The sequence below is a fragment of the Moschus berezovskii genome, chromosome 22, assembly GCF_049115385.1.
Source record: "Moschus berezovskii isolate FMDL1 chromosome 22, NW_MosBer_1.0, whole genome shotgun sequence".
Lineage (NCBI taxonomy): Eukaryota > Metazoa > Chordata > Mammalia > Artiodactyla > Moschidae > Moschus > Moschus berezovskii.
The window spans coordinates 12,606,103-12,617,306 of NC_142481.1; the positions used below are offsets into that span (position 1 = coordinate 12,606,103).

Below are 11,204 nucleotides of genomic sequence, written 5' to 3' on the forward strand. Positions count from 1 at the left end.
CAAACTGAGCACCTTCAGCCATCCTCAAGTTGGGAACTTGGCCTCTGATTAGACCCAGGAGCCTGACCCGCAGCCGCAGACACTCCAGGTCTTCTCTGCCAGAACAAGCCCATCCCTGGCGCTCTCCGGGGAGAAGGGCTGGAGGAAGCGCTTTTCCGCCCTCTGGTGGCAACCACTGGAACTGCGCCCCCGCCCGGTGACTGGGAACACTGTGAACCCGGACACACACGTCCCCTGGTCTCCCCATTTTGCCGAAAGCCTGGGGGTTCCCCTTGCCTGCTCCCTCCCACACAGGCCAATCACAAAGCCCCAGCCTTCATCTTCCTTAATCTGCTTTTCCTGTCTGTCCTTTCCATTTCACAGTCCCTGCCTCATCTTCCCCAGCTTGGCTCATCCTCCATGGTCTTACTGCCTCCAGCCCATCTCCCACAGGACCCCAAAGGATAATTTTGTTTTGTTTTGTTTTTTGGCCACATTGCCCGGCTTGTGGGATCTTAGTTCCCCACTAGGGATCGAACCTGTGCCCCCTCCAGAGGAAGCACAGAGTCTTAACCACCAGACCTCCAAGGGAAGTAGCTTGGGGATATTCCTGACATTCACACCTGACCTCTCCCTTTCTTGCTCAAAAGCCTTCCATAGTTTCACATTGCCTTAAGCTAGCGTTCAAAACCTCCGCATGGCTCCCAGGTACTGCCTGATCTGGCCCCTGACATCCTCCCCACGCTCATCTCCTTTGTCACTCCCTTCACCCCCGTGCCTTGTCATTGAGCAAGTTCCACCTCAGGGCCTTTGCACTTGCAACTCCCTCTAGCCGGAATACTCTTCCCCGAGACCTCTTGAGGGACAAGCTCCGCCTCACTGCCCAGCAAGCCCCTGCCTTCCACAATTACCCTCTAGTCACACCCAGTCTCCTGTTTCATAGTCTTGGCTGTCTGAGAGCTTCCTATTCGTTGGTTGCTTGGTTCATGAATGTGAGTTCCAAGAAGGCAAGGGCTCAACTCTGGTGCCCTTGTTTCTTCAGCATTTAAGCCAGCATGTCCAGTAGAAACAGGATAGGAGCTACAGATCTAATGTTGTATTATTTACCTAATCACAGTTTGTTTTATTTTAGGCCATGCTGTCTGTGTGGTATGGGGGATCATAGTTCCTTGACCAGGGCTCGAACCCCAGCCCCCACAGTGAGAGTGCCAAGTCCTAACCACAGGACCACCAGGGAATTCTCTCACATTTTAAAAAGTAAAGAAAAAAGTGAAAATACTAATTTACCCTAACTGATCCAACCCTAGCATATCCTACAGATACCCAGCATATCCACCAGCTTCCCAGGGGCTTAGTGGTAAAGAATCTGCCTGCAGTGCAGGAGACTCCAGTTTGAACCCTGGGTTGGGAAGATCCCCTGGAGAAGAAAATGGCAACCCACTCTAGTATTCTTACCTGGAGAATCCCATAGATAGAAGAGCCTGGTGGGCTACAGTCCATAGGGATTGCAAGAGTTGGACATGATTTAGTGACTAAACAACAACAACATCCAATAGACTATCCTTCCAACACATAACCAATATAAAAATTATTAATTTGATATTTTACACTCTTTTCCTACTAAGTCTTTGAAATCTGGTGTGTGTCTTATAGTTTACAGTGCGTCTCCATCCGGATCAGCCGTGTTTCAAGTAGCTAGTAGCCATTTACGGCTCTGAAGTCGCTCAGTCGTGTCCGACTCTCTTGAAGCCCCATGGACTATAGGCTTCTTTATCCATGGGATTTCTCAGGAAGGATACTGGAGAGGGTTGCCATTTCCTTCTCTGGGGGTTCTTCCCGACTCAGGAATCGAACCCAGGTCTCCCGCATTGTGGGCAGACTCCTTACCTTCTGAGCCACCAGGGAAACCCGCCATACATGGCTGATGGCCACCATATGTGACAGAATCCCAGGACAATCCAGAATCCAGGCACTCAGTGGGCCCTCAACAAACACTTCCTGAAAAGAACATTGAACTAGTGGATTTGGGTGAGACCAGAGGTTGGGGTGGCCAGCCTCAACTGGCTGTGTGGGGCACCGTGCCTCTGCTGGGCCACTTCACCCGCGGCTCTTCCTGTGGCCGGCTCTGTGTCCCTCAGAGCTCACAGAAACGCCACCTCCTCAGAGCCCGCCTAGACCCGCATCCTCTGAAGTGGCTCTTCGGGGCCTATCTGTCACCTCACTTTGTCGTCACACCTGCCAACTGCTGTCCCTACCATGTGCCTTTCTGTTTAGTCAGTGGTCAGTGGTTGTACCACTCAGTGGCCTTCAGGTTACAGAGAAGAGCCAAGGGTGCCTCTATCCCCTCACTCAGGAAAACCAGCGCCCCTTCCCCACCAAAGGGGTTTCAGGTCTCCCACCCACCCGCCCCCGTCTGCTCCAGCCATGCGGGCCCCCCGCTGTTCCTGCCTCCAGGCCCACTGCCCTCTCCCGGCATTTGTACCTACTGTTTCCTCTCACCAGAACGTTCTCCCTCTGGGAGGGAGGGATCTGTGGCTGCTCCCGCTCACACTTTATTATCATTATTTAGAGGCTTCTCTGATAGCTCAGTTGGTAAAGAACCCGCCTGCGATGCGGGAGACCTGGGTTCGACCCCTGGGTTGGGAAGACCTCCTGGAGAAGGGAACGGCTACCCACTCCAGTATTCTGGCCTGGAGAATCCATGGACTGTATAGTCGGTGGGGTCACAGAGTCGGACACGACTGAGCAACTTTCACTCGCTTCACAAACCAAAGGTGATTAGCCACCAATTAATAATACCTAAGTGTGAAAGCTAGTAGGTCTTTTTTCAAAAATTTTTTTTCTTTTCCACACCACATGGCTTATGTGGTCTTAATTCCCTGACCAGGGATTGACCCTGGGTCCTTGGCAGTGAGGGCGTGCGGTCCTAACCACTGGACCACCAGGGAATTCCCTCCCTCACTCAGTTTTTAAACTGTTTAGCCGTGCTGGGTCTTCCTTGCTGTGCACGGGGCGGGGGTGGGGGCTTCTCCCGTTTCAGAGTGGGGGCCTAGGTATGCGGGCTCAGTAGTTGTGGCGCATGGGCTTAGCTGGCCCGCAACATGTGGAATATTCCTGGCGTAGGGATCAAACCCGTGCTCCCTGGATTGGCAGGTAGATTCTTAATCACTGGAACCACCAGGGAAGTCTGCCTCAATTTGTCTTCACTGAACATCAGCTCGGGGAAGCTTCTTAAACCTATCACTCATTTCCAGAACTTTCTCTGTGAGGAGTTGACATGAAGATGACCACCCTTAGAGACCACCCTTGCTTGTGCAGTGGCCCTTGTCTGGTCTCTGGGAACCTGGATTTCAGCAGAGTTCTTGCTGCTCCCTGAAAGAATGGCTCTTGTGTCTACACTGTGCAACCACGTTGTTTACGCTGAAGACCTGCTTTCTTTCTGGGTACTGAGTCTCTGATGAACTTCTCTGCAGATAGCATTTCACTGTTGCAGCGACTGCACTCAACCTGGTGGCCCCGCTGGGAGACGGCTCTGGGGAGCTTGTGTCTGGTTTCTTCTGGACTTCACCCTACGTGCCTTTTTTCTTTGCTGATTTTGCTTCATAGGTAACAGTGCCTGCAATGTGGGAGAACTGGGTTCGATCCCTGGATCGAGAAGATTCCCTGGAGAAGGGCATGGCAACCCACTGCAGTGTTCTTGCCTGGAGAATTCCATGCACAGAGGAGCCTGGTGGGCCACAGTCCATGGGGTCACAAAGAGTTGGACACAACTATGCGACATTTTGCTTCATAACCTTTCATGATAATGAATCGCAGCTGTGAATACAGCTGGTGCCCGAGTCCTGAGTCCTCCTAGCAAATCATGAAACTTGGGGGTGATCTCAAGGGCCCCGACATACTCTTTTCTCCTTAGAACTTGTCGCCACTGACCATCCTATCGCATTTGCTGTTTATCTTGCTTATTGTCCTCTCCCCACCCCCACCTCCACCCACTGCCCACCCCCGCCTTCCTGGTCTCCGCAGGACCCCAGCATCACTGACACAGCCCCACAGAAGAGGGAGGATATTGGCTGAACAACTGTAACAGTTTTATTTCCAAAGCTGGAGTCCCTCCCTGGTCTTAACGTGGAAAGGGGGCCTTTGGCCGGAGCTGCAGAGCCGAGTGGGACCGGGGTGAACAGGGGCAGCTAGCTCGGGAGGCTGCTGGGCCCACGAAGCCACATCACACGGGTTCCATCTGCAGCTCCTCCCCGTCCACAGCCTCCATCTGGTGGAAGGCGGCGTGGGAGCCGATGACTACGAGAGTGGCTCCTGTGGGAAAGCGGGCAGTTCAGGGCCTGGTGGCCTCACCTGGCCCCCACTGCCCACAGAGCTGTCCAGACCCTATACTCACCTAGGACCCAGAAGACGGCGGAGCCCGCGCCAGCCAGCCAGAAGAAGGGAAAGGAGACACCCCCGGCCAGAGCATACTGATGGGCAGGGCTCACCTCACGGCCTGCGGGGCAGAGGGCATTGGGGCAGCTGTTCCGACTCGTGCCTCCTCCCAGAGTAACCCCTGATGCTCCCCCAAAACTCTGGTCTCGCAAGCTCTGGGAGCCTCAGGGTCTAATCTAAACTTGTGCCAAGGCCCTCCAGCCCTTGGTCCCACCCACTGACTGTGGGAACACAGAGTGCCTTCCTCAGCCCCCTGCCCTTCAACCTCACTTCTGCTAGGAAGCTCCCAGCCTCCCTCTCCTGACGATAGTTCTCCGGCTCCAGCCTGCACTCACGCAGATCTGGAACCTCCGACTGGCAGCCCAAGAGCCAAGTCTGACCTGGGGATGTGTCTTTTTTGAGTCTGCACATTATTCCCTCAGAATTTGGTTTGCGGCTGCCGGGAAAACTGGATAATTTCACATAACAATAGTCCGGCCCTCTGTATCCATGGATGGAAACCCATGGATCATTGTACTACATGATTTTTCATAAGGGACTTGAGCATCGGTGGACTTTGCCATCCCTGGGGGCTCCTGGAACAATCCCCTATGGACACCAAGGGGCAGCTGTACAGATGTCTGGCTTCTCGTGGTGGATTGGAAGGTCGGATCTGCAGGTACTGGTGGCAGCAGTGGCTGAAGCCAAGTCCTGTCTATACTCCAAGCGCTCCCTCCATGCCCTGGGCTAGCCCCATGTGCCCCTCCACCCAGCCCACCCTTGTCATGTACATGACCGCAGGCTTCTGAAGCATTCTGTCTTAGGTCTCCCTGTTCATCTGAGCCCAATTCCCCCTTATCCCCACTCCAAAGCCCTTGAGCATCGCCTAGTTGGGAATTCAGGGCCCTCTGTTTTATTTTTAAATCTTCTGCGCCCACCGCACATAATGTGTGACTTAGTTCCCTGAAGGGGGATGGAACCCATGCCCCCTGTGTTGGAAGCATGGTCTTAACCACTGAACCACCACGGAAGTCCCCACTTCCTTCTCAGTGGTACTTCCGGTGCCCGTCTGGGACCACCTGAGCCACAGGGCTCAGCTTCCCTCTCTGAGAAATCCCAAGATTTCCACTTCCACCCCAGGAAGCAGGAAAGGGGGAGCACGGATATAGGCCAGTGGGAAGTCGCCACCTGGTGGCCTATGTGGGTACGTGCAGCTGACGTTTTTGGCAGGAGGTTAGGCAGGAGGGAGAGGGAAGCAGGAGGTTTAAGGAGTCAGGCGGAGGTGGGTTCTGGGGTATCTTCTGGACTTGGGGGATAGCAATTTGTGGGGGGCTGAGAGTGGGTGGGAGCATCAGGTGTGTCTGAGACTTTAAAGGACCGAGTTTGGGGGAATCTAGGGTTGATAGAGGCTTGGGCAGACGTGGGTTCAAAAGGACTTGGGTTTAGTGTCAAAAGGCTTGCATTCCAAGAGACCAGGATGTGAAGTCTGGGCAAGGGATTTCTCACCGAACAGCACAAACTTGGATTGCAACGTGCGCAGATAGAGGATGTAGCAGGCGCCAAAGAAGACAGCCAGAGCCACCAGCAGCATGGGAGACGTCGCCCTGGAAGGGGGCAGGGAGCCATGCGTCAGGAAGCTGGGGCTAGGCCAGACAAGGAGGCCCTGACCTTCCCACCGGCGGATGGCAGGCGATCTGCTTGGGGTCACATTTGGTCACACTGAATCCTGGCCAGGTTGATGGGGGGACTAGGGACCTGGCCCTTCGGTGAAAACTTCCGACAGAACTATCCCATGGGAATGGGGCCCGGGCAGTGAGAGGTGGGGCCGGATGCTGAGGGCGGGGTCGGCCAGCGCGGGCCACGCAGCCTGGTGGGGGTGGGGACGGGGGCGCGGATGGGCCGAAGAGGCACTCACACGCAGTACAGGATGAGGCCCAGAAACACGAACACATAGTTGCTCTGGTAGTACTCCACGTTGCGTACGAGGCGCTGGCACAGCTCGCCCAGGTTGCGGGGCCGCGAGAAGCGCCGCTGGTCCACGAAGGAGCCCCAGGACCGGATGGTCGCACGGCGCCGCTCCAGCCACTCACGGCCCGCGCCAGATGGAATCAGTTTCGGCAGCAGGGTCCTGGTGGGTGAGGGGTCACGTCAGCGATCGACCGACCGGGATGGAGTCCGGACCCCCCAGCAAGAAGAGGACCGAGGGGGGCCGGACTCCGGGGTTCTGGGGTGGATAATGGTCCCAGGCTCCTGGATCTCAGGGGAGAAAGGGGCTGAGGGCCCAGACTCCAGAGTCCTCGAAGAGGACAAGAGGCCCAAACTCTTATGTCTAGAGGCCGGGATTCCTAGGACCCCCAGGGAGGAGGGGTCGGGGGCCACGACTCCCGGGTCTGTTGCTCACGCGGCGCTCAGTCCTTCCGCCACGGCATCCTTCTGCTGGTCCTTCTCGGTCGCCATGTCTGTGTTGTCTGGGGAAGAACTAAGGAGCCCAGGGCTCTACAGACCCCACGGGCCCCGCCCGAGCCCGGCCTCACCCAGCAGAGCTGGAGCGGACGTGCAGCTGTTCTGGAGCCGCTGGGGAACGGTAGTTCCGCTGCCGAGCATTGTGGGAGTTGTAGTCCTGATGGTGCCGGGGAGAATGGGCACCACGATGGTGGTATGTCTCGCGAAGCACTTTGGGAGTTGTAGTTGTGTAAAATAACCCAGAACCCCTCTGAGTATTGCGGGAGTTGTAGTTTCCGAATTAAGACGCGTGAAGTCGGGGAAGGTGGGTTGTCAGGGTGTTAGGCAAGCTCTGACTGCAAGGAGATCCAACCAGTTCATTCTAAAGGAGATAAATCCTGGGTGTTCATTGGAGGGACTGATGCTAAAGCTGAAACTCCAATACTTGGCCACCTCATGCGAAGAGTTGACTCACTGGAAAAGACTGATGTTGGGAAAGATTGGGGGCGGGAGGAGAAGGGGACGACAGAGAGTGAGATGGCTGGATGGCATCACCGACTCAATGGACATGAGTTTAAGTGAACTCCAGGAGTTGGTGATGGACAGGGAGGCCTGGCATGCTGTGATTCATGGGGTCGCAAAGAGTCGGACACGACTGAGCGACTGAACTGAACTGAACTGAAAGGTAAGAAGACGCTGTGTACTCCCCCGTGCAGGCTACCATGGGGACCGTGTAGAGCTGTCATTCTGTCTCTAGAAGGTATAAAAAAACACTTGATAAAACACTCAGATATTCTGATTCAGCAGATCTAGGGCAAGATCCTTCATCCGCGTTTCTATCAAGTTTCTAGGTGATGTTGATGCTTCTGGTCCATGGCCCACATTTTGAATAGCGAGACTGTAAAGAATTCATGGGAGTCTGTTCCTTCCTTCTTTAAGAGGCTAGTGATGGGGCCATGGTTGCTGGAGGGGGTGTCTAAGGTGGGAAGCAAAGCTCCACCCCACCCTTGGGCTCCCAAGGGTGAATGGTTTAGGATTAGGGACCTAGGCGTGCCCTTGCCTTGGTTAGGGTGAAGGGAAGTGGGGGGAAAGGTTGAGATTTTATTTTTTCATTTATCATTTTTTTGTTCAGTTTTATCGAAAGGGTGAGAATTTTTTAAAGATGTAGATGTCATAACTAAAAGAGCTGGGATTCTGGGGTCAGAGGTCAAATTTCAAGCTGTGTTGAGCTCATCACCTCCCTGAATCTCAGTGTCTTCATCTGGACAGTGAAGATCCTGGGAGTACCACACTCATGGGATTGAGATTGGGTTGAATGATCATGTAAAGTGCTTGAAAGAGTCTTGATATTTCATAACTGTTTGATAAACAATAGTCCATGCTATTGCCACTACATTGTCATGGCTGTTATAATTATTTCTGGAGTTCAGCCTTCTCAAAAATTTTTAAAAAATTTTATTTGTTTATTTTTGGCTACATCAAGTCTTAGTTATACAAGACATGGTGCTTAGTTGCTTTGTGGCATGTGGGATCTTGGTTCCCAGACCAGGGATCGAACCCAGGTCCCCTGCATTGCAAGGTGGATTCTTAAGCACTATATCACCAGGGAAGTCCCAGCCTTCTCACTGGCCCCTTGGATGTCCCAAAGAGTGACTGGTGTCTGAGACATGGGCCTTTCTTTCCCCTGGTTCCCAGAATCTTAGCTCTCTCAGTCTTTGCCCCTGCCGCAGGGCGAGTTGTAGAAAACCAGCCGGAGTTCTAAGGGGGTGCACCAGAATGGCCTCAAGAAATGTGTAGAAGTTTCGGGAAGCCTGGGCTCCCTTATACAGACTGAGAACCTCATTTTCTGAGACTGGGTGGGGCTAAAGGAGAATACCCAGTGAGATATTTGGTGGCTTAGACGGTAAAGAATCTGCCTGCAATGCAGGAGACCTGGGTTTGATCCCTTGGTTTGGAAGATCTCCTGGAGATGGGAATAGCTACCCACTCTAGTTTTCTTGCCTGGAGAATTCTATGGACAGAGAAGATCCTTACAGGCTACAGTCCGTGGGGTCGAGTGAGCAACTGACATTTTCACTTTACCTCTTTGTCAGCCCCAGGCTTTTAATAGAAGATTGTTCAGGTTTCCCACTTGGGTCGAGCTGGACTTCAGGAAATTGGGGTAGGGGGTTTCCTGTGAGTCCACAGTTAGTCCAGAGCATTAATAGGGGAGCAGCCACCTGATTTCAAAGTAATGGGAGCAGTGGAGGTAACTGGAAGAGCCCCCAAGAGAAAGATGAGTCTTGAGGAGCAGAGGGTTGGAGGCAGAGACCCAGCCGCCTTCTTCCAGGGCCAACCTTGGGGAAATGGGATTTGACTTCTGTTATGAGAGCTCTGGGGCTTCCTCATAGAACACAAATAAAAGGCATGTCACTCATAACTCATGTTTGTGTTCCTGTGAGTACTTGCTCTGCACAGAGGACATAACAAGCAAAGGCCTGGAGGTGACAAAAAGCAAGGGCTGAGGACGGTGGGGTCGAGAGGCAAGGACATTGTGGGGAGGGGCCCTCTGAGTGGGGCGGGGGGGACTTGACAGAAGGGCAATGGGAGGGAGGAGCCCCTTGAAACAGGGGTTGTGGGAGGAAGCCCTAAGGCGGAGATACGGTGAGAGATGGGAAGATCCCTGAGTCAGGGGGATGAGGGGAGGCCAGGGAAAAGGGGCCTCTGGCACGCGAGCCATGAATGAGGGGGATGGCCGGAGATAAGGGGGTCCCTCCAGCCTGAGGCCGCCTTCCTGCCTCTTGGATCCCTGGAAGAAATGGAGCTGGGAGGGTAGGAAGATAGACAATCGGAAACCTGGGTTATGTATCTGCTGTGTGACCTCAAGAAGTCCCTGCCCTCTCTGGGCCTCAGATTGCCCACCTGTCTATGGGCGTATTCCTCACCCTGTACCCGATGAATAAAGTAGGTTCTCTGGCCTTCCTAGGGGAGGTCCAGGCTCACAACAGTTACCAGGACCAGGCTCTGCCCTGGGCATCACAGGCGGTGTCTGGCATCATGGCCCTTGCCGTCTGACTATCTTCCCCTTCAGATTAAGGCACTCTTCCTCAGCACTGTCTTATGCAGTGGGCATGCACACACACTCACACTCATGTGGACTCACAGCATCCCAGACACTTGAACTGGGAGGCAGGTAGGCCAAGGACCAGCCCCAGGCCTTCCTCTCACTGCCATCTCTGTTAGAAAGGCTGCCTCAAGGGAAGTGGTAGGGCTGCCCAACCAGGAGGGCTAAAATTCAAAAGACTGACAATAGCAAGTGTTGACAAGGATGTGGAGCAACTGGAACTTTGATACATTGTGGCAACACCAATGACACAAGAGCTTTGGAAAGGGCCTGGCTATTTCTATGAAAGGTAAACACAGTCTATCCCCAATCAGCAATTCCATTTCTAGGCAGGTACCCAACAGAGATGCCCACATATGTCATCAGAGGATGTTACTAGAATGTTCCTAGAGGCTCCCAAAAGGGAAACAACAAATCCATCAACAGGAGAATGGATTGACAAATAGCATAATAGTCACACAGTGGAAAACCCTGCAATGAAAAAGTGTTGGCTACCAATACCTGAGACACCGTGGATGACCCTCATAGACCCGATGTTGAGGATAAGAAGGACCTGCGGCAGCACGCCATGAGATTTCATTCTACAGAGTCCAAGAACAGGCACAACCAAGAGATGGTAACAGAAAGCAGATCAGTGGTTACCTGTGGAGGGGCTGCTGACTGGGAAGGGGCAATGAAGGAACTTTCTGGGTAGATGTAAATGTTCTAAAGCTCAATATGGATGGTGGCGACATGGATGTAATTATTTAAATCACCGAGCTCTGCCTTTGAGATCTGTGCAAGTCACTGTATGGAAGCTTTTCTCAACAAGAGAAGAACATGGTGACTTAGAGCTTGGACATCCTAGGTTTGACATCCAGATTTGTCACCTCGCAGCTGTGTGACCCTGAGCAGGTTCCTGTCCCTCTCTGTGCCTTGTGAGGATTAAGTGAACTATTTTTTTGGGCTCCAAAATCACTGCGGATGCTGATTGCAGCCATGAAATTAAAAGACGCTTACTTCTTGGAAGGAAAGTTATGACCAGCCTAGATAGCATATTAAAAAGCAGAGACATTACTTTGCCAACCAAGGTCCGTCTAGTCAAGGCTATGGTTTTTCCCGTGGTCATGTATGGATGTGAGAGTTGGACTGTGAAGAAAGCTGATCGCCGAAGAATTGATGCTTTTGAACTGTGGTGCTGGAGAAGACTCTTGAGAGTCCCTTGGACTGCAAGGAGATCCAACCAGTCCATTCTAGAGGAGATCAATCCTGGGTGTTCATTGGAAGG

General features: G+C 53.2%; 1 protein-coding gene across 1 annotated transcript; it reads right to left on the reverse strand.

The window, feature by feature from the left end:
• Window positions 1–4,050: 4,050 nt before the first annotated feature.
• On the reverse strand, window positions 4,051–6,969 carry RABAC1 (Rab acceptor 1). The gene is made up of 5 exons (XM_055412051.2): window positions 6,794–6,969; window positions 6,308–6,520; window positions 5,899–5,996; window positions 4,373–4,474; window positions 4,051–4,290 (listed from the first exon to the last, which is right to left on the reverse strand). Exons 1-5 carry the CDS (start codon window positions 6,847–6,849, stop codon window positions 4,202–4,204), a joined length of 558 nt encoding a protein of 185 aa, XP_055268026.1. The 5' UTR covers window positions 6,850–6,969; the 3' UTR covers window positions 4,051–4,201.
• Window positions 6,970–11,204: the final 4,235 nt, after the last annotated feature.

What these genes read in the sequence shown, in the direction of transcription:
- RABAC1 (XM_055412051.2), bottom strand. Translation starts at nt 6,849, where the DNA reads ATGGCGACCGAGAAGGACCAGCAGAAGGATGCCGTGGCGGAAGGACTG. An exon ending in GGCCTCATCCTGTACTGCGT is followed by an intron (nt 5,997 to 6,307) that starts GTGAGTGCCTCT and finishes GCCCCCTTCCAG; the next exon opens with GGCGACGTCTCCCATGCTGC. An exon ending in ATCCAAGTTTGTGCTGTTCG is followed by an intron (nt 4,475 to 5,898) that starts GTGAGAAATCCC and finishes TCTGCCCCGCAG; the next exon opens with GCCGTGAGGTGAGCCCTGCC.